The sequence below is a fragment of the Nannospalax galili genome, unplaced genomic scaffold (genome assembly GCF_000622305.1).
Source record: "Nannospalax galili isolate Female #2095 unplaced genomic scaffold, S.galili_v1.0 scaffold964, whole genome shotgun sequence".
Lineage (NCBI taxonomy): Eukaryota > Metazoa > Chordata > Mammalia > Rodentia > Spalacidae > Nannospalax > Nannospalax galili.
The window spans coordinates 32740-54463 of record NW_008350328.1 but is presented as its reverse complement, the minus strand read 5'-3'; the positions used below and the strand labels follow the sequence as shown (position 1 = coordinate 54463).

General features: G+C 41.8%; 1 protein-coding gene and 1 non-coding gene across 2 annotated transcripts in view; both read left to right on the top strand.

The window, feature by feature from the left end:
* The window catches only part of LOC103745611 (tripartite motif-containing protein 43-like), a 36701-nt gene extending 23170 nt beyond the window's left edge, over positions 1 to 13531 (top strand). Inside the window, exons 2-7 of the mRNA XM_017801782.1 lie at positions 7738 to 8152; positions 8771 to 8866; positions 9404 to 9634; positions 10573 to 10595; positions 11680 to 11777; positions 12981 to 13531. Of these exons, the coding sequence (XP_017657271.1) occupies positions 7742 to 8152; positions 8771 to 8866; positions 9404 to 9634; positions 10573 to 10595; positions 11680 to 11777; positions 12981 to 13474 (1353 nt within the window). The 5' untranslated portion in view covers positions 7738 to 7741 and the 3' untranslated portion in view covers positions 13475 to 13531. The remainder of the gene's footprint in view (positions 1 to 7737; positions 8153 to 8770; positions 8867 to 9403; positions 9635 to 10572; positions 10596 to 11679; positions 11778 to 12980) is intronic.
* Positions 3947 to 4052, top strand: LOC115072791. The gene has a single exon (XR_003851814.1). It is a non-coding gene; the product is annotated as a U6 spliceosomal RNA (small nuclear RNA).
* Positions 13532 to 21724: the final 8193 nt, after the last annotated feature.

Here is a 21724-nt window from a genome sequence, read left to right as displayed (position 1 = left end):
GAAATTAAACAACACACTCCTGAATGATGAATGGGTCAAAAGAGAAATTAAGAAAGAAATAAAAGTATTCCTGCAATTAAATGAAAAGGACAATACAACACAACAAAACATCTGGAACATTTTAAAAGTAGTCCTGAGAGAAAAAAATTCTCAACAAAATACTTGCAGACCATATACAGATACACATCAAAAAGGTCATCCACCGTGATCAAGTTGGTTTTATTCCAGAGATGTAGGGATGGTTAAATACACATAAGTTAATAAATGTTATAAATCATATAAATGGACACAAACACAAAAATCACATGGTCATTTCAACAGATGCAGAAAAGGCCTTTGACAAAATCATGCATTCATGTTAAAAATCCTAGAAGGAATTAGACTGGAAGGAACATATCTCAACATAATTAAAACTATATACAGCAAACCCAGAGCCAACATCATTCTAAATGGAGAAATATTGGAGTCCCTATAAAAGCAGTTCCTATTCTACAAGCAAGTCCTTCTGCCCTTAACAGAACAATGAGGGCCCTAAGCCCTCACAAACACCAACTCCCATAACTCTATCTCCACATACTTAAACTCCCTTGCCCCTTGATCAGTGTGTCTGCTGTGCCAATGCCAGAAGGTCAGCTCCCACCCCTCACTGACTAATAATAAATGTCAATTTGGGTTGCTGAGGTTGGTTGGTTTCTTTTCTACCTGAGACTTCTATTCCCAGCATTTTGGTGTTGAAACCTAGGAGAACCTCTGAACAAGATTTTCTCTAACACTTCTTCTCTCCTTTCTGTTTCCCCCATCTGACTCCGATCATCCTTTGAGACTCCTGAGGCTAAACTGGGCAGCTGGTACATGACCTGGTACATGACTGGGAGACCTCCTCCCCCCATTTTGTGGCCAAAGTTTATTGCAGTCTTATTGCCATGAAGGAGGTGATGACCTTTGACCTGAAGGTCATATTGGTTGCTTTAGGAAACACATAAGGAAAATACCTAAAACTTCTTGTATCATCATTATCACTGACCTCCAGTCCAGAGTCCCTTTGCCATTTGCTGCAAACTGCATTAGTGACACGCATCCAATACCTTTCTGACTAATAAAATAGTGAAGGTAAGAATCCAGACAAATTCAGAGGCGCCCTAAAGATCTCCTTTCTGTACTCCAGGAGTCCTCATCTTCATTTTGGTGGCTTAGATGCAGGGACACCCATTCTTTGCACCAAATCCCCTCCTGACTCTCTGGTCTTTCCCTGTACCAGGGAACCCCTTGTTGCCAGGGATTTGGCCCTCTCCCTACTTTCACTGCCTACTATGGTGTCCTAATCATCAACCTCAAAAGATAGCATATTGGTCAGTCTCAAAAAAAAAAAAAAATCCAACCCAGCTTTAATATTTGACCTGAAACCAGAAACTTCATTCCCATCATTTTACAGGACTTAAATAACTTCCAGTGAAATGGCAAGTGGTCTCAAGTTCCTTCAGTCAAAGCCTTCTTTCACTTTTGTTCCTGCCCTTCTCTCCTGCCCAGTGAATCCTTAAAACAAACCCTAGCCAAGGTCTCCACTCTCTATCTCGACAATCTCCTCAAGCCATTTTTCCGTTTCCTTCACTCTGACAAAGAACGGGCTTTGGCCCTCCTTCCCATCAGGCTGTTGAGGCTTATCACCCCATGGTTATGTTGCTAAAGAGCTGGACTCTGTATGGGGCGACTCCCTTGTCTTTGGGCAATGGCAATTGCAGCCTTCCTAATTCCTACAGAGGCCAATAAACTAACCTTACACAGTCCACTCTTAATTCCCTCTCCCCACTCCCTATATGACCTTCTCAGACAATGTACACTCCTTACCCCACCCCCACCCCAACATAGCTCCTGCACGGACACCTTCTCAGCTCTAACCTCAATTTCAAGATTCTTTGATCTCAATCCAGCCAACCTCCTCTACTCCCTGCCTCTAGCGCCACCTCAACTTTCCTCCACATGTCCCAATATATCCCCCCCTCTCCAAGCATTTCATCTCCCACTTCCCTTATTGAGGGACTCTAAGAACAATCTACTTTAATGAGAGGAGTCACCTGATGGAAGCAAGATGCCAGCCTGGACCCTTCAAGTCCAGCCTTCTGCTCCTGTCTCCTCCAATGGATTCTGGTGAATTATTTTCTGGGGCTCTCTTGGACCTTCCTTGGTTTGGTTGGTAGACAATTTGTTATTCTGAGCTGGTTGTTTAAGGATGCTATTTGATAGATAACTTTTTGATTTTTGTTTCCTTTCAAAGTGTTTGATTTATTAAGGTATCTATTTTTATTTCTGCTTTTATTTTTAATTTTTTGCTTTGTAAGTATTTTGTCTTCAACATTCAGTTTCATTTTGGGTTGCTTTCAGACCTCTGAAGGCATGCAGCATGGTTTCCTAGCATGCATCTCTCTCTCTCTCTCTCTTTCTCTCTTTCTGAATACTTTTCCCATATGTAGTCTAAGGAATGGAGAAAGGTTTTGAGAAAACCAAACTCCAGCTGACTGTAGGTTTGATTAATATGTTAATCAAATCAAGTTCCCTTAAGCAGGGAATGTTTACTAGCTCTAAATGGCTTATTTTGCACATTTAAGGAAACATTTCCTCCATCCAAGTGAAGCCAGACATGGTTGAGCAGGACCTTTGGCTTATCTTCACATAGATGGAACTAGTAAAAGAAAGGAGCCAGGACCTCCTCCCAAGCCCATGTGACCCCTGAGGAGCAGATCCTCAAATGATCTTAAATGTAAAACTAAATTGATTTATTTGGGTCAATTGTATGCTCTTAAATACCCAAAAGGAAAGTATAACCAAAGAGTAAAGTCATCAGTGTATTTCTTTGTCATATAAAATGGAAAGTAAAGGCATAGGCCAAAAAACACAAAAATAAAAACAAAACAAACAAAAAATAATGTATGCAAAGTAAGAAGCATCTCAGGTGAATTAGGGACAGGGGATTTTGATAGGGGAAGAACAGTGGCATTTTTATAGACTGAGAATGTAGATAAATTAGTAGTGTGTCCCAGGGGTTATTTGACTAGCTCCAGACTTTATGATACAGTACTCAACCACTTATATTTTGGGAGCATATTATATTACTGTTTTGAAGATGCAGGATATGTGGTGTGGATTCAATTTTCAGAAGAATCGGCCCTTATTGACCCAAGGCTACCAGTGAATTGTTATATACAAGTCATGTTGTTTAAAGATTTATGAAATGGGCTGGAGAGATGGCTCAGCGGTTAAGAACACTAACTGCTCTTGCAGAGGACCTGGGGTTCAATTCCAAGCACCCACATGGTGGCTATGAACCATCCTTAACTCCAGTTCAAGGGGACTCCGAAGCCCTCTTCTGACCTCCCCAGCATTGCACGACATGGGTGTGCTCACATACGTGCAGGCGATACACTCATACACATAAAATAAAAATAATAAGAGAGATATGGATAAAAATTGGGCTAGTTAGGGCCAGGCGTGGTGGTGCATGCCTTTAATCCCAGCACTCGGGAGGCAGAGGCAGAGGCAGGCAGATCTCTGTGAGTTCGAGGCCAGCCTGGTCTCCATAGCCAATCCAGGTCAGCTAGGGCTACAGGGAGACCCTGTCTCAAAAAAAAAAAAGGGGGAGTTAGTTTAAGGGAGGGGGGAGGGAAGGGTATACAAAGAAAATAATAAAGTATTTTTAAAAGATTTATGGAACTGAGCATGGTCTCCAATAGTGAAGCTGGCAGTAATTTCTAACATCTGGAGACCATCGAGCAGGGCATAACAGCCAACAGTTTTGTTTTTGTTTTGTTTTCTTTTTCTTTTTGTCATTTTGAGACAGGGTCTCCCTGTAGCCCCAGCAGGTCTGGATTGGATTTGGAGACCAGCCTGGCCTCAAACTTACAGAGATCCACCTGCCTCTGCCTCCTAAGTGCTGGGATTAAAGGAGTGGGTTGTGCTCACTTCAGCAGCACTTATACTAAAATTGGAAGGATACAGAGAAAATTAGCATGGCCCTGTGCAAGGATGACATGCAAATTTGTGAAGTGTTTTATATTTTTAGATGTTACCTGAGGAAGGTGGAAGGAGAGGAGGGAGGGACATGCAAGGGACCATAGTGTGGGGAGCAAGGGAAGTCAGGAAAGGGCAGATGGTGGGACTTGGGAGGTATTGGGGGAAGGGTGGGGATAATGGGGGCACTGTGACTGGGAAGGGACGGAGGCCGGAAAGGAGGAAAAAAGAGTAGAGATGAATAGATCTCGGGGTCTAGGAAAGCTAGAGGGAAAAGTGATGCCCTAGAAACCCTGTGAGAAATGCACAAAGACTGTCTGAACATTAATGCATATGTATACCTAGAAATTGTTTGATAGGGAACACAGTGACAGATAGAAGAGACCTCCTTTAGAGCAACAAACATGCTGTACAGGACTCATCAAAGAAGGTTCTTTTTGCAACAGATGGAGGCTATGGGAATATAGACCTCTTTGGTGTGTGACAGCCATTGTGGGAACACCAACCCTGTTGTGTAAATCAATCTAATAAAAATCTTCCTTATGTATATATTCATTCTGTTGGTCCTATACCCCTAGAGAACCCTGAATAATACCTATATTGGTTTATGTACAGGCTGGGGGTTGTCTAAGCAAAGTAACCCAAAGTAGAAAGATGTCAGGTAGTCTGCAAGAGTGATTCCTTCTCTGCCACACAGGATGGGGTTGGGGTAACTGTCTGCTCTACACTTGCTCAATTGGTGAGAATTTGTAGAATGTTCTTTCAGAACCAACCACAATTTAAGCCTCTGAGTCTATTTGGGAAAAGTCTGAGATGGAGTTGAGGAAAATAAAATCTCTAAACTATATTACCATAATATAATGCACTCTTGGCTTGGCAAACATTTTGAACTATAGGCAAAGGTTTTTCTCAGGGTGTGATATTCCCAGGTTAACTGATTTCTGATGTTTGTTGGCAAATAGCCCTACCACATTTTAGCTTTATGAGGCAGTAGCCAAGAGTAGAAAGTTCAAAAGTGAACCAGGTCTGGAGGAACAGACCTGCAATGCTAGCTTTTGGAGAGTTCAAGGCAAGCCTGGGTTCTGTAGACTAGCCATATCTCCTAGAAAAAAACATGGTGGCTAACATCCACCCTTAATTCCAGTTCTAGGGGATCTGATGCCTATGCAGGATCCAAGCACACATGTTATGCACTTACATACATTCAGGGAAAATATTCATACATGTAAAATCAAAATAAATAAAAATTAAAAACATGTTTTAAAAACATGTTTTATAAACATTAAGATATTTGCCAAAATCTTAGATTGTTAACATCTTTTTTACATCATTAAAAGCAAAAGTGAGAGAGGACCCATTAACATATAGTTACAGCAAAATTGTTGTAATATCAGTTTTGTTTTGTTCTTTTTTTCTGAGACAGGGCTCATTGTGTAGCTCAGGCTGGCCTTGAACTCAAAATCCTCCAGCTTAAGTTTCCCAATAGTGTGAATTAAGGGATTAAAGGTGAGAACTTCCACTCTTAGCTAATCAGGATTCTAGAGAGCTCCTGCCTACTGGAAACCTTAGGAGGAAATGGGTGTGGTCTTCAGAGACTATATAAGGACAGACCAGGGGCCAGGTTCATTCTTCTCCAGACCAGAGTGTGTTTCAGAAACTTCTGGCTCAGAAGATCTCAAATCCACACCTTGAGGATCTGATCCTGGAGCTGGTGAGGCTAGAGACACATTTTTTATGTGAGTAGACAATGTACAGGAGGAGAAAGGACCTAGAAATTCCCCCAGGAAAAATGAAACAAATGCCCTCTTTTAAACTTATTAGCAAATATGTTTGCCTAAGAAATGAGCTTTCTTATGTATCAAGAGTGACACTATTCCCATTTGGTCCTCTTGATTTATTTTATAATTTATAATTAAAGTAAGGATCTATTTTAGGTTACCATTAGTGTTTCTGATCCATTATAAGGAATCAGAAGTTACGAGATACTTTAGTATGTTGAACTCTGTGGTAATCCTTAAATACTTTATGTGATTGTGTTCTGCAGGTACAGAACTAATGCATACCCTCCACTCTCAAAGCTGCATATATACATATATGAGAATGAGGTGACAGATTAAAATATGTAACTATGTGCTGCATTGAATGCTTTGAAGGAAATACCAGAATGCAGTCATTTTTTTTTAGAATTGAATACTGAAGTTTTCAGCAAAATAAGAATCATAAAGAATAAGTTTTCTTTTGTGAATTATAAAGCAACATCTTTTTATACTTTGACTGAATACTTGATAGTTTAACATCTTGGTAGAAGTGCCTAAGTTGCTATAGTTTGTTTAGTTTGGTCAGAGCGCATAATTAATGTTGAAAATAGTCATCACGCTTTTTTCTACTTGTATAATTAGATTCTGGTGACAATCTGAGGCAATTTTGCAGTGCTTAGCTTCATTTTCATTATTTCTTATATGTTCAAAATCATGTTGGTTGATGATTCTGATGAAGAGAAAGAAAATATGAAATGAAAAAATGCAACCATTAAAGGAGAAAAGGAAAGTAGCAGCTCAGATGCAGCTCAGCTCAGCTGCGCACTGGGAAGGAGTGTTTTCTCAGTTTTCAGGGTTGTCAGGACCCACCAGCTGAAACCACTTGATTCCATTTGTGTCAAACTCCTGAAGCTCTGATTTTAGAGGAAAGCCGCCACAATCCAAACAAGGCTTATTTTTTTTGTGTCGATATGAAAATATATAGGAAATGGGTGTCTGTTGATTAAGTGCCCAAAAGACATGAGCATTCATTTGTGTCACAGTATTTCATCCCATAAACTCAAAGTTGGAGTTTCCTCTTTGGGCAGCAAAGAAATTGGAACAGAGAGTGCCCCTGGGAAGATTGATGTTGATAGCCCATTTGGTGGGATTTATCATTACTATGGAAACCTTCAGGCATATGGGAAGGCTTTTTATAAAGGTTAAGTAGACTACATTGGGAAGTCCCTTCCATGGACCAGGGGCTCAGACTGAACATGAACGAGAAAAGGAGCTGTACAGCAGGAATACTATGCTGTCCACTTCTTGATTTGGATGTAATGAGATCAGCAGCCTCAATCTTATGCCACCATTACTTCCCGACCATGATTGGCTGTATCTTAAACTATGAGCCAAAATAACCCTTCCTTTCTTAAGTTACTTATGTCAGAGATTTTGTGACAGCAAGAAGAAAGGTAACTACTATAGACACCAAACTCTCCCTGGAGGAGGGTTATGCAATTCCAAAGAATAAAACATTAGAAACCAGAAATTTGTCCAAAACATGTACTAGGGAAATGTGTGGAGGGGTGAAGCATGTCATTGGATAGATAACAAAAGAAAGTAGCATTCTAACTACATATGTCATGATTGGGGTTTCTATGAGAACACTGGCTTATGGACAGGTACAATCTATTTGGTGTTTCTGAGGAAAATAAACTCCAGAAAAGGAGCAAGAAACCAGCTTGGGCCAAACCCTCCAGGACAAATGCAGTGGCAGGGACATAAAACATTGTCAAATCAATATGTTTCTCAGTCAGGACAAGAGAAATATGAACAAATGGTAGCAACAAGCTTGCACTTGGGTTTTCTTCTTGGTCATATTTACAATGAAGTCTCTTCTGTAGTAGATAGAAGTAAATTTCAACCTAAATGGAATTTCATGCAGTCTTTTGTCTCTGGTGTAGAATACTAAGCAATTCTGCCTCTCTTCCCTCAGAAAAATGGAGTCAGACATCTCACAAGCCTTCCAGGAAGAACTCACATGCTTCATCTGCCTGAACTACCTTACAGGCCCAGTCACCATAAGCTGTGGACACAGCTTCTGCCGGCACTGTCTCTGCCTTTCCTGGGAGAATATCCAGCCTCCTGTCCATTGCCCTGTATGTAAGGAACCATCCCAGCAGAAGGACCTCAGAACTGACCACCTTCTGAAGGAGCTGGTGTCCATTTCCAGACAAGCCAGCCTCAGGAAGTGCCTGAGCTCTGAGGAGAACCTGTGTGTGACCCACAAAGAGACAAAGAGGATCTTCTGTCAAGAGGACAGGCTCCTGCTCTGTCAACTCTGCTCCAACTCTGAGGAGCATGAAGGTCACACACTCTGTCCCACTGAAGCAGCTGTTGAGAAGCAGAGGGTAAGTGGTGCCTCTGAGAACAGGCAAGAACTGAAGGGTGGAAGATTAGCAGATCACAAGGAAGAAACTTATGATGATGGTCAACCCACTGTTTTCTGAGTGATAGGCATTTTTAAAAGAACTAATGAAGAAACTGAATGCAACATGAAAGTATCCTGCCTTCATAGAACTGACATCCCTTCAGAATCTGATAAGTTTAATGCTTATTACTATTTTAATAATCTTGATTATGCTCAAGTCCCTGGATAGTGAAATAGGTACCAATGGAGGATATTTGTTCACTAACACTGGAAACTAAATTATGGAAAGTACATTGGAACTAAAAGGAAAGGGTAGAAAACCATCTGGGACTCTATAATCAGAAACCATGTACCAGACCAGTGGAAAATTAGCCATGCTAATTAACCACTTTTCCTGACCGAAAATTACATTGAAATTTCTTATTCAATAGTATGGAATTTTTGTACAATCAAAATAACAAAAAAAAATGCTGAAAAATTGATCCTTAGTCTCTCTAAAGTAGTTTTACTTGATGCCTCATGATTCTGTCTGTCAGTCTGGGTCTAAAACCTTGTTCCATTGTTTTTCTCTGGGGTTGATATTTATTGTTTGTTACAGGAGAAACTACTAGAGCAAATGACATGCTTATGGGAAAAGATCCAAGAAAATCAGAGGCATCTAAATGAAGAGAAGAAAATAATCCTGGCTTGGATGGTGGGTAGGACACTGTGATGCTTGGAAATCTGCATGAGACAGACATTCTGGAAACTTGATTATTAGTTGCTTGAGGGTCATAAATCAGAAACTATGATAATAGAGAAACTTTTTATTATAGCCTCTAATTCTCAATATAATATTCAACTCCACAGGTAGAGAAAATGGTCAGGGTGACTGGTAGAGAAGTTTGAAACTAATGACTGATTTGCTGACACTATAATTTATGACTGCACCATGAATTTTAGTTGCTGGCATGTAGATCTTCATATTTTTGCAAACATACAATTAAATCAAAAGCTTTACTTCAGATATTTCAAGAACTCATGAAATTGAGGAAAGTTCTTAGAGATAAGGAATAAAAAGAAAATAAATGAAATAGCAGAATAAATTTAATCTTCTTAAAAATTGGTACCTTTAAGTTTTATGTGGATATATACTCATAGAAGGTACCAATTAAACTTAAAACTGAAGAATTTTAAGTGGAGGAAGAGAAAGTGATCTCAAGTGTGATCTGGAATGTCCATGTCTCTGCAGGGCTATGTGCCTCTACGAGAAGTGTTGGTCAGGACAGAATATCGGAAACTGCATCCAGTCATCCTTGAGGAAGAAATGCAACATGTAGAGAGTCTGAAAAATGAAGGCCAAAGTATTTTAGAGAAACTACAGAAAAGCACAGCCATAATGGTACGAAAGAGGAATCAACTAAGAGAAACATACCAGGAACTGGCAGCAAGGTGCCAGGGGACGCACATGGAGCTACTCCAGGTGAGCATGGGGAGGTGCAGAAAGGGCTCTCAGCTGAGGACCACACCGTGAATATGTGACTTGATACCAAAGATAGTTTTCTATAGCTGTCACACCTATGGTCAGGATGTAACCTTTCAGAAACAATCCAAATAAAGTAAATTCTATCCTAACCATAAAAGATCAAGCTTAAAGAATTGCATCAGGAGATTCCTCAGATAATATTTCTTCCCCCCTCCCCTTTTTTTTGAGACAGGATCTCCCTCTAGCCACAGCTGGCCTGGAACTCACTATGTAGACCAGGCTGATCTTGAATTCAGAGATCTGGCCGCCTGTGTCCAGAGTGCTGGGATTAAAGGCATGTGCCACCATGCCAGACTGGAGTTTGCCTCTCTTAAACCTGCACACTGTGTTTTGATTGTTCACCTCATTTTTTGCATATTCTTGGGTACTATACAGAAATTGGAGAAAGCTATCATTTAATTCCTTTTTCGGTTTGGAAGCCAGTTTTTGGAGAGTTGTTTGGGAGGTCTGATTTCAAGAAAGGGTCTCATGCTGTGGCCCAGGATGAGCTCCAACTGACAGTAATCCTCTTGCCTCAGCTTCTCAAATGCTGGAATTACAGGTATGAGTCATAGTGCCTGACTGAGACCATGGTTTGGAATTACCCCTAAGAAAAGTCATGCTACCTTTATGGAGAGGCCCAGAGAAAGACATTTTTGCAGAGGGTTGTGGGTTCCCACCATGCCCCAGTCACTACCCACTTCCTTCTTGCTCTGTCATTCTTTGTTCTGTTTTCATCCAGAATTTAAATCTGGTCAACTTGCTAGACTGGCTCTATTCTTAGATATAAAACTATTTACATGGTGGGTTGGTGTGATGATTGATATTATGTGTACTTTATAAACAAAATAGTATGCCTTTTTTCAGTGATCTAACCTTTTCCCATTTCTTTGCAGGATTTGAGAGAAATATTGACAAGGTAAGTTTAGCTGTCAGTGTAAATTAGGGTTCAATGAGAATTATGAAAGAGACCTTGTCTTTAGAGAACTGAAGTTATACTTTAAAGATAATACTCAATTGTGTGCACCTGTGTTTAGATTTTTATTGTTGGGACAGTGTCTTATTATGCAGCCTTTATGACCTGGAACTCACTAAAAGACCAGGCTGGCCCTGAACTTAGGGATATTGGCCTGGGTCTGGCTCTACCTCTGGAGTGCTGGTATTAAAGGCTTGCCCAACCATGCAGCGCATGTTTGGGTATGTTTTAATATATATGATTTCTAATCTCCTTTTGTAGAAATTGTCTTTTCTTTCTACCTGTGACTGAAGGAGTATGTTGTGGGACTCAACACTGAAATTTCTAGTTTTAAAACTATAAACATTGGTGCAGTCTCATGGGTCATATTTTTCCCAGGTAGGAGATGAAAGACACAGGTACCACTGAGAAATAGGGTAGTAGCAGTCAAGGAGAGCAGTCAGAAAGACCATTTTCTTTTCTTTTTTCTTTCATTTTTTTTTTTTTTTGGTCAATTTGAGACAGGGTCTCCCCTATAGCCCCAGCTGTCCTGGAACTCACTATGTAGACCAGGCTTGCCTTGAATTCGCAGAGATCTGCCTGCTTCTGCCTCCCAAGTGCTGGGATTAAAGACATGTGCCACCACACCCGGCTCAGAAAGACCATTTTAAAAGAGGCATTCTGTCTCCTGATCCTGGGGTTTCACCACAATGTCAGGAAAGCATGTCATGAGACATGAAATGTGCTCACCTGTTTAATTATTTTTAACGCATGTATTATTATAACTATGGGTGTGTGTGTGTTTTGTGAAACAGTGTGAGTGCAGACAGATTCCATAATATATTTGGAGGACAGGGGAGAAATTTGGGGAGGGAATTTTCCCTTTTGATATTGGTTTGAGAGACTGATTTCAAATTGTCAGGATTGCTGGTCAAGTGATGGTACCTACTAAGCCATTTAGCCAACTCCTGGGTGATTATTTCTTTTTCTACACATCGTGAAAACAACTTTGGCCAGAAGTGGATAAATTTCTTCTTCTTCCTTACAGGAGTGAGTCAGTGCAGCAGTCCATGCCCCAGCCTATGAAACTAGCACTCAGTGCCCAGCCCATCACAGGACTAGTCCACAGATCCAACCATTTCCGAGGTGAGTGTTGGCACAGGGGAATGACCATGGGTGCCCTTAAATGATGGGGTGACTTTCTGACTCATTAATCTTTTTTTTTTTTTTGTCTTTTTGAGACAGGGTCTCCCTGTAGTCCCAGTTGACCTGAACTCACTATGTAGACCAGGCTGGCCTTGAACTCACAGAGATCCTCCTGCCTCTGCCTCCCAAGTGCTGGGATTAAAGGCGTGTGCCACCATGCCCGGCTTTAATCTTTTTTTAAAAAATGCTTTATTTATTTTATGTATATGAGTGTTTTGCCTGCATATAAGAGCATCACATGTGTGCAATACCCACAGAAGCCAGAAGAGGTTATTGGATCCCCTGGAACTGGAGTTATGGATGGTTGTTAGCCACCATGTGGGTGCTGGGAATCGAACCTGGGTCCAGTCAGACGAGTAAGGGGAGTTCATCAAATATCTTCCCTTAAACATATTTTCCAAAAGAATTTTTAAAGTGTATTTCATTTGATAGATTGAAAATACACAGGTGTACTTCTGCAACCTGTAACCCCAGAACTGGGGAGGCAGAAGAGGACTTTCGTGGGTTTAAGGGCAGCCTTATCCATATATTGAATTCCATGTCAGCCACAACTCTATAGCAATACCTTGTCTCAATAAACAAAATAAATAAATATAAAAAATTAAATGCACGAAGGAATATATCATGAGCACTAAAAATAAAGTAAATTCGTAGATGAAGCACAATCTTGATTTCTCTGGTAAATCTACATTGAGTTACAGCCTCAAAGACAGTCATTAGAGGAGTCAGGAGTTGACAATAGTCAGTTGCTACTAGAGAATCCCTTCTGAGATTATACATTAAGGTTTTTCGTCTTAATTATCAATATCCTTAATTATGTTGAATTAACACCAAGGGGAAAGGATCACTACTGATATGTTAGGGATAACTACTTGTGAAGAGAGCAATGAAGTCAGTCAGTGATCTAGACTTAGTTGAAATATATAAATCTCCAGTTTGTCAGCTGTAATTAAGTCACCAGCCAGAAGTTGGCAGAAGCTCCATCTTCTTTATTATTTACAAAGTTTCAGAATTTTTTTTTCATCACCCTCAGAGTTGCTTATTCTTGAAATCCTTGAATGCAAGGCATTCTTGTCAGAAGACATAGCTAATCTAAGAAAGGTTGAAGCTTATTTCAAGGGAAATATTTTCTTCTCTTCACAGTGGAAATTTTCTTTGAAAATGAAATCATGATCCATTACAAGATGAACCTATTTAATGAGGTGAGACGATTCAGCTTTCCACATCAACTTCAGGACGCATCTGTGAATTCTGATGGATGCTACTCTGTTTTCTGGGGAACCCAGAGCTTCAGTTATGGGAAACATTATTGGGAACTGTTTGTATGTGACTCTTGGGACTGGGCTATAGGGGTCTGTAAAGATTCCCAGTTAACCAAGTGTGGCCCACTGATTGAACTGAAGGATGTGTTCCTTCTTGTATTTGTGAAGGAGGGTGACTATTACAGCCTCCTGACCACCTCCCCATCACTTCTTCATTATGTAGAGATACCACTGGGCCAAATCGGTGTGCTCCTTGATTGTGACCTTGGAAGTGTGAGCTTCTTGAATGTGGCCAAGAATTCCCTCATATGGAAGTACCCTACTGGTGCCTTCAATTTCCCTGTCAGACCTTTCTTCTCCATTGGCCACGCATGATGGGGATAGGCTGTATGCTAAGTCATCCATAACTCAGGGAGCCTGTCTCAATTGAAGTCAAGCAATAATGTAGCACTTTAATGTCTTGTAAGTATTTCCTACTTTATTGTTATCTCATCTTATTGTAATTAAAATATTTAATATGAAATGCAAAGATGGTTGTCTAGGTTTCTTTACAACTGTGGTTCTTATTTTCTACCTGAAAAATTTCTTTTGGGTGCCTATGCATTTTTTTTAATATTTTATTTATTATCCTATTTTTATTTCATGTGTATAAGTGTATTACTTGCATGCATATAAGTACACCCGTGTCATGCAATGCCTTCGGAGGTCATTGGATCGGAGGGCATTGGATCCCCTGGAACTGCAGTTAGGACAGTTGTTAGCTGCCATGTGGGTCCTGGGAATAGAACCCAGGTCCTTTGCAAGAGCAACTATTGCTTCCATCAGCTGAGCCATCTCTCCATCCCCTATGCTGGAGAATTACTAAACTATGACTAGGAATCTAGTTCTGTGATGGATTAGTGATGGAGTCCTTTCCAAGCATGCTCAGGACCCTGGTTTGGATCCCAGCACCACAAATTCATAAAATCATATAATTGTAAAATCCTAACAGTGGTCTGAAAAACAGAGAATGTGTGCTATTACACAGATATTTTATCCAAAAAATTGAATCCCTATTTACCTAAACAAGTCTAGTTTATCAGGAAAGAAATAAAAAACACACAAGTATCCCAGTCACCATTTATCAAAGAAGCTTCTTTTGCAACAGATAGAGAGTATTACAGAGTTCCACAACTGGTCACACACAGATTGTCTGTGAATTGCCCAAGTCTAAGTGACACATCTAGGCTGCAACCTTTACACCTAAGGCTCATGGAACATAGAACAAGGGATGAAGAGAGCACTAATGCATCTTTCAGTTCTCATCAATGAAGCTCCCTCATGCAACAGCAGGCCAGGTCACAAATGGCCAAAATGCAGAGAGTAAGAGTCTGCAGTGTGAGTCCTTGGACAGGACTCCCATATTAAAATATACCCACCCAGGGCTCAGGGACCATTGCAGAGGAGGGGGCAGAAAGACTGTAAGAACCACAGAGGAGGTTCATGACCATATGGAAATAGTCCTACAGGCTCCTGGGACTCTTCTCATATGAACCTACAGCAATGGTGTCAGCATGCACAAGACCCATGCAAACTCAAGCAGACAAAAATCCACAAGGAACTGGAAATGGGCATCAAGCCCCAATCTTAGCCAAAGAACTATTGGCACGCTAGATAGGCTGACTAGACCTCAGTAGATGAACTTGTACTGAGGGACATCTGGAGACACTAACCTGATTCCATAGATCTTAACACAGATGACAATGTATGAATTCCAGTGTGGGGGGTGGGGGGCTATGGAAGGGTGCTGAAGGGGAAGGGGGTATAAAGATGATTAGGATGTTCTTTATGAAATACACAAAAATTCAATAAAAATTTACAAAAAAAATATTATCCTGGAGTGCAAGCTGCTATTACTGAGAAAGCTCTGAACATATTTCTCTATGATGATTCATTCAAATCCAAAAAAGAACTGCCCCAAATCTTCACCTTGCAAATCTGTCAATTTCTGTGAGTCTGGAGGAGTCACAAACACTGTCATCCTCAGGATTTCTTTGCTCTCATGCAAATCTCAGCTTCATCCTGTATGTACATCACCATGTGGATGTTTCACCTTCTGAGCTTCCAGGGACATTCACTGAAGATACCAGACCTAGGCTCAGGCACTCTCCACCTACCTCTAGATATCAGGGCTACATTTTGTACTAGAGCTCTCCTCCTCTGTGAATCAGTGTAGTGTGTGATGTTAGATTTTTTGAAAAAAAAATTTTTTTTGTCTTTTTGAGACAGGGTCTCCCTTTAGCCCCAGCGGGCCTGGAACTAGCTATGTAGACCAGGCTGGCCTCAAACTCACAGAGATCTGCCTCCCAAGTGCTGGGATTAAAGGTGTGTGCCACCATGCCCAGCTTTGCATGAACGCTTTTAAAAAAAATATATTTTTTTGGTCTTTTTGAGACAAGGTCTTCCTTTAGCCCCAGCTGGCATGGGACTCGCTATGTAGACCAGGCTGGCCTTGAACTCACAGAGATCTGCCTGCCTCTGCCTCCTGAGTGCTGGGATTAAAGGCGTGTACCACCATGCCCAGCTTATTTATTTCTTTTAAATTTTTAAAATTATTTTATTTTATATGTACACGTGTATTGCCTGCATGTACGTTAGTGCACCCAGGTTGCGCAGTGCTACAGAGGTCAGAATAGGGCTTCGGATTCCCTTGAAACTGGAGTTAAAGACAGTTCGTAGCTGCCATGTGGGAGCTGGGAATTGAACTCAGGTCCTCTGCAAGAAGAGTCAGTGCTCTTAATCCCTGAGACATCTCTCCAGCCCATTTAGTTATTTTTTTAAGCATATGAGTACTTTGCCTGCATGTGTGTAAGTGCAACTGTGTCATACAATGCCTGAGGAGGTCGGAAGAAGGCAGCAGATTTCCCTGGAAGTAGAGTTGTGGACAGTTGATATCCTCTGTGTGGATGTTGGGAACTGATCTTGTGTCCTCTGAAAGAGCAGCAAGTGCTCTTAACCACTGAGCTTTCCTGAAAGATTTTTTTTCATTTTTATTTATTCTTTGAAATTTTCATACATGTATATTATTGGGAGACCCTGCTGCTAAAGTTGTAGTCCTCCATGTCCAGATGAAGGACTCCCTTTCTCAGCAGGGGCCTCCTGCTCTCTGCCTGACTTACCTGGAAAGTACCACCAAGCACGGATGCCTGACCTTATTTGGAATGTGACCTTTGACATAGTTGCCTGCAATAAAACTGCCCCCAGGTTTTTTCTATATGATAATTAGGCATTGCCCTATAGTCGGATGATAGGATCCCCCTACCACATGTAAATGAAGCATACTATGAGCACCTATCAGCTGAAGCTTTGGCTGCTGCCTCCACACTATATTTTCCCTGACCCCCACTGAATAAACGGAGCTGTATCACTGAATCTGACTCCCCAGAAAGTCTTTTCCATCATGCTCACTGGTTTTCCTGAACCTGTTCGTCGCTTCTGCTTCCTTTGTCCTCATGGATCATTGGCCAATGGCCCTCGAGGGGAGGGAGAGACCCACAGCTGGCACCCAAAAGTGAGGCTCCTGGAACACGTGGAGTTTGTGAATACCCCCTCTCTCCAAGAGGGTAGGGGCATCCCACCCTTGAGGATCGGCAGTCTCTCCTCTTTTTCCTCTTATTTTCAGTCTGAGTCTTCATGTGGGACCGTTAAAGACAAAGGAGCAATTGAGGTTTTCTGATCAGGGCTACCCCCTGCTGTTAGCCAAAGGCTCTTAGTCCACTGAATGGACCTGACTGGGGTGTAGACAAAGACCCTCCCTATCTATATATCTTTCTAATGTGAAAACCGGTCACACAAAGACCAGTTAATTGCTCTTAGAGCTGGTTGCCAGATCTCTTAAATTTTCGGACAGTCTTGCACTGTGGACTAGGTGGAATCCCCTGAGGTGTTCGCTCTCAGGCGTGTTCCCCTAGGAATCAGTGTTTCACCCCCCTTTCCTTTTCTATCTTGAACAATACCCCTAGGAACAAAAAAATCCCCAAAGTTCTAAGGGATTTTCACACAAGCATTGAATTCAACTTCTAAGAAAACAAACTTCCTTATCTGTTTTATCTCACATCCCCCCCCCACACACACACACTCAGGCTCAAGCTAAACCAGTTAGGTGAGAATTTAAATTGACCTGCCTCAGAGGAAAATGCACTCAGGATCCAAGTGCCCCATAACATAAACAAAACAAAGGATTTAAAGCAGCGGGTGGCCAAGGAGCACTTAAAGAATTAAAGATGGCTTGCCCATAGACAAACAGAAAAGAGATTTTAAAAGCCATTTTTTCTGTAAACTTGTTCTTGGGGAAGGGGCTCATCAGAGAGGACTTCCCCATGTAGAGGGCTTTCTCCTGTAGTCCTCCATGTCCCCACAGGCTTCCCGGTAAGAATTTAAATTGACCTGCCCCGTGAGAAAAAAGGAGGGGTGGGGAGAGTCTCTCTCTCTGCTTTACTTTCATTTAACGTCTTCGCGAGGGTCTGGATACAGTTTACAGGCAACTGAAGGCTCTTGGTCAGGGCAACTCCCCGATATTGGCCGAAGGCCCCCTGCCCTCTTTCTGGACCCCGACAGCCCGACTGGGTGTAGGCAATAACCTTTACAACTATCTGGTAACTCAGAAACCAGTTAAAAGTCACAAGGATGGTTGCCAGTATCTTAAATCGGTGGCTAGGCTTGTGTGTGTCGAACCATCTCAATCCCCCAGTGACAGGCTGCCTTGGAAACATTGAACGCCACTGACAACACTTCCTTTCTTTTCTATAATGGGGAATTCAGCATCATGAAAAAAAAAAAAAAAAACCTTCAAATTTTCTCCCTTAGAGCCCTACTTAAATCAAGAGGACTTAAGATTTCCCAAAAGAAAGGCTCAAAATTTTGGAATGAAGTATTTTGATTCACACCCTGGATCCTGTCGGCAGACATTTCCGACCCAAAGGTCTGGACCCATGTTGCCTATCTGGCTCATAAAAAGGAAATCCAAGAAAGGCACCATTTGCCCCTTTCCTTCCTCCCCGTAATAGCTGTCATCCGACAATGCTTAGGAAACCCATCCAAGCCTGAGGATAATTTACTAGCACCAGGAGATAATAAAGGGGAGGATTCAAATAAAGAAAAAGACCCTAAAGATTGCCCAACAGCAGATTCAACAGCCCAAAAAAATAAAGAAAAAATCCTGAAGATTGCCCAGTAACAGATTCAACGACACAAAAAATAAAAATTGACCAAGTCAGACAAAAAGCACCCATCAACAAAAATAACTTTTACCCCCCCTTCCCCCCTATGAATCCTCATGGACTGATTTAACAGACCCAGATGTTAAAACCCAGACTCCAAAAACTTCCGAAGATTCCCAGATAAAGCCCCCTCCCCCTTCACCAACAGTGCCACTATCTGCGGCACCATGCCCCACAGCCATTGAACAGCTCTGTAATCTCAGGGATAATGGGAGTTATTGTCCCCAGGATCCTCAGCCACAATGTCCTCAGGACCCAAAAAACCCCACCTGTAGAAGCTTTCCTTGTTAACCTACAAATAACAAGACAACGTCCACTGACTTAGTACCCCCTCCCAGCAGCAGACTTAAAAGAACTACAACAAGCTGTCCATAAGGATGGGATCCATGCTCCATGGACCAAATCTATACTAAATACCTTTAATACTAACCTCCTAACCCCCCAGGACTGGAGAGACATTTGTAGATCCACCCTCCCCAGTCCATCATTTGCACAATGGGAGGCTTTATTTAGAGATGAATGTCTGATGCAGGTTAAAAAGAATGACATACATAATCAACAACTAAGACCACAACAAGGACAAGATCCACCACCTGGACTTATGACCAACTATTCAGTCAGGGCAATTTTTCCATAGGAATCCAACAGGCTGCAATTCCTGCTGGCTGTTTTGAACAGGTCCACTTATGTGCACTACAGGCCTGGGACCACCTAATGCCCTTGTCCACAGGGCCTGGAGAGACCTCTTCATTATCCTTCCTAAAGCAGACACCAACTGAAACCCTCCCAGACTTTATACTAAGAGTACAGGCCAGTTTAGACAGAAAAATAACAGACGATACAGCCAAAGCAATGCTTTTAAACAACCTTGTCTTGGAAGAGATGACCCCTGAGCACAGATAAGCATGCCAGGGACTAACAAATGAACATTACGACAAATGGGTTGTGGCCACCCATGACATTGGGACTGCTGCATACCAGGCATCCTCCCTTGCCAGGCCTTTGTAGCTGCTACCCGACCCAACTCAAAATGTTTTAAATGTGGAGAAACTGGACACTGGAAAGAAAATTGCCCAAAAAATGGTTTGGCTGCCACTCGACCCCCTAAAACCTTCTGTCCTCTCTGTAAATGGGGCTTTCACTGGAAAAGAGATTGTAAATCTAAATATGACAGAGATGGCAAACTTTTGCCACCTTTAAACTCCTTCTGGGGCAACCCTCATCCCTGCTAACAAGAGGGAAGCCACAAACATTATGGATAACCAGTAATACAGAAAATACCCACCCAAAATTAACCATAAAAATAGAGAATAAATCTTTCAAATGCCTCCTTGACACTGGGGCTTATAAAACCATCTGGAGCTAATACCAGGACCTCAACTGATGGGAGTAGGAGGCCCCTCCTGAGCATTCATCACTAAAAACTTCTATAAATGGGAGGATCCTGATGGAGAGGTTGGCACAATAGCCCTGATTGCAGATATAGTCACAAATCTCATAGGACAAAATATCCTGGAAGACCTCAATGTAGTTCTTGCCAGTGGATCTGAAGGGGAGTGCCTTCAAATAGATGATTATATGAGGTTCCTAGAACAAAAAAAACCCCAATCCTAATGGCCACTGTTGATTACCAGACTCCCTGCCTCGACTGGATCACCAAAGAACCAGTCTGGGTGGAGCAGTGGCCATTATCCATGGAGAAATTACTCATTTTACAACTTGTAAAAGAACAGTTACAGCTGGGTCACATTAGGCCCCCAGGAACCCATGGAACACTCCAGTCTTTGTAATAAAGAAAAAGACAGGGGCATGGCAACTGCTACAAGACCTCAGAGCCATAAACAAAACCATAAAAATATGGCCATCACCTCAAAGAGGCCTGCCCGTGATCTCTGCCATCCCCATTAATAATCCCCTGTTAGTCCTAGATATAAAAGACTGCTTCTTCTCCATTCATTTACACAATAATGATTGCCAACATTTTCCCTTCTCAGTTCCAAAAATTAACAATTCTGAGCCAGCTGATCGATATGAATGGTGAGTTCTGCCACAGGGTATGGCAAATAGCCATACAATCTGCCAGGAGGCCATTGCAAATGCACTGGCACCCCTTCTGAAAAAAAGGCCTACATGTTTATCATTACATGGATGATCTCTTGGTCTGGCAAGATGAGTATTCGTCTCTAGAGGACCTGAGAGATGCTATGATAAATACCCTAGAGACAAGGGGTTTTATGATAGCCACAAATAAGATACGAATCAGCTCCCCCCATTACCTTCCTGGGGACTGAAATAACACCTACTACTGTTAGTCCCCTTAAAACTATCCTCGATACCCCCCATCCCTTTACCCTTAATTCCCTTCAGAGACTTTTAGGCAACATTAATTGGCTAAGGCCCTGGCTTCCCATCCCCACAAGTCAATTACAGCCACTCTTTGATCTCTTAAAGGGAGACAAAAACCCAGCCTCCAGATGGTATCTAAACCCAGATGCCAAAAAGGCTCTCCAAATAATTAACCACTTCCAAAAGGCAACACTAGCCAGATATGACCCCAAGCTGCACTCTTAATTTTTAACTCCTCCCCTACCATGGTGGGAGCAATTCATCAGCCACAGGGAGTACTAGAATGGCTTCACACGCCAGTAGGGGGTGCTCCTCACTTTCGTACAGAAGTAGACACCCTTGCATTTATGATTCATCAAGGAAGAGATAGAACCCTACAGATTATAGGAAAAGAAACTGATACCCTCATTATCCCTTTCCCGTTATCGGATGTACAGTGGCTCTTAAAACATCATTCCTCTTTTTCAATTAGCTTAGTAGGCTTCCCAGGACAGATTGATAATCACTATCCCAAAGATAAATGGATGTCAGTTATTCCAGTATTTCACTGGCTCCCACCTCGGCTCTTCTGTCACAAACCCATAAAAAATACTACAACAGCCTTTACAGATGGGAAATAAAAGGGGGCAGCATTGGTCATATATGACTCCCCTAATGACCCCCCTATGATATATTTTCAACCTCTATCTTATAAATCTCCACAATTTAAAGAGCTTTTTGCCATCTATATGGCTCTTGAAAAGATTGATAAACCCTTCAACCTTTATTCTGACAGCATTTATGCTGTTAATTTGCTCCCATGGCTAGGTCGCTCCTTTGTCAAAACAGATGGCAACCCCCTCTCACCCCTGCTAATTAAAATTTCTACACTGCTAAAAAAACAAGTGGCTCCGTTATTTGTCCAGCATATCAGGTCCCACTCCTCCCTCCCAGGTCCTCTTACTGAAGGAAATGCCATAGTAGATGAGGTAGCCACCACTGGAACATTCTCCACCAGCGTAACAGATGCCCAGCACCTCCA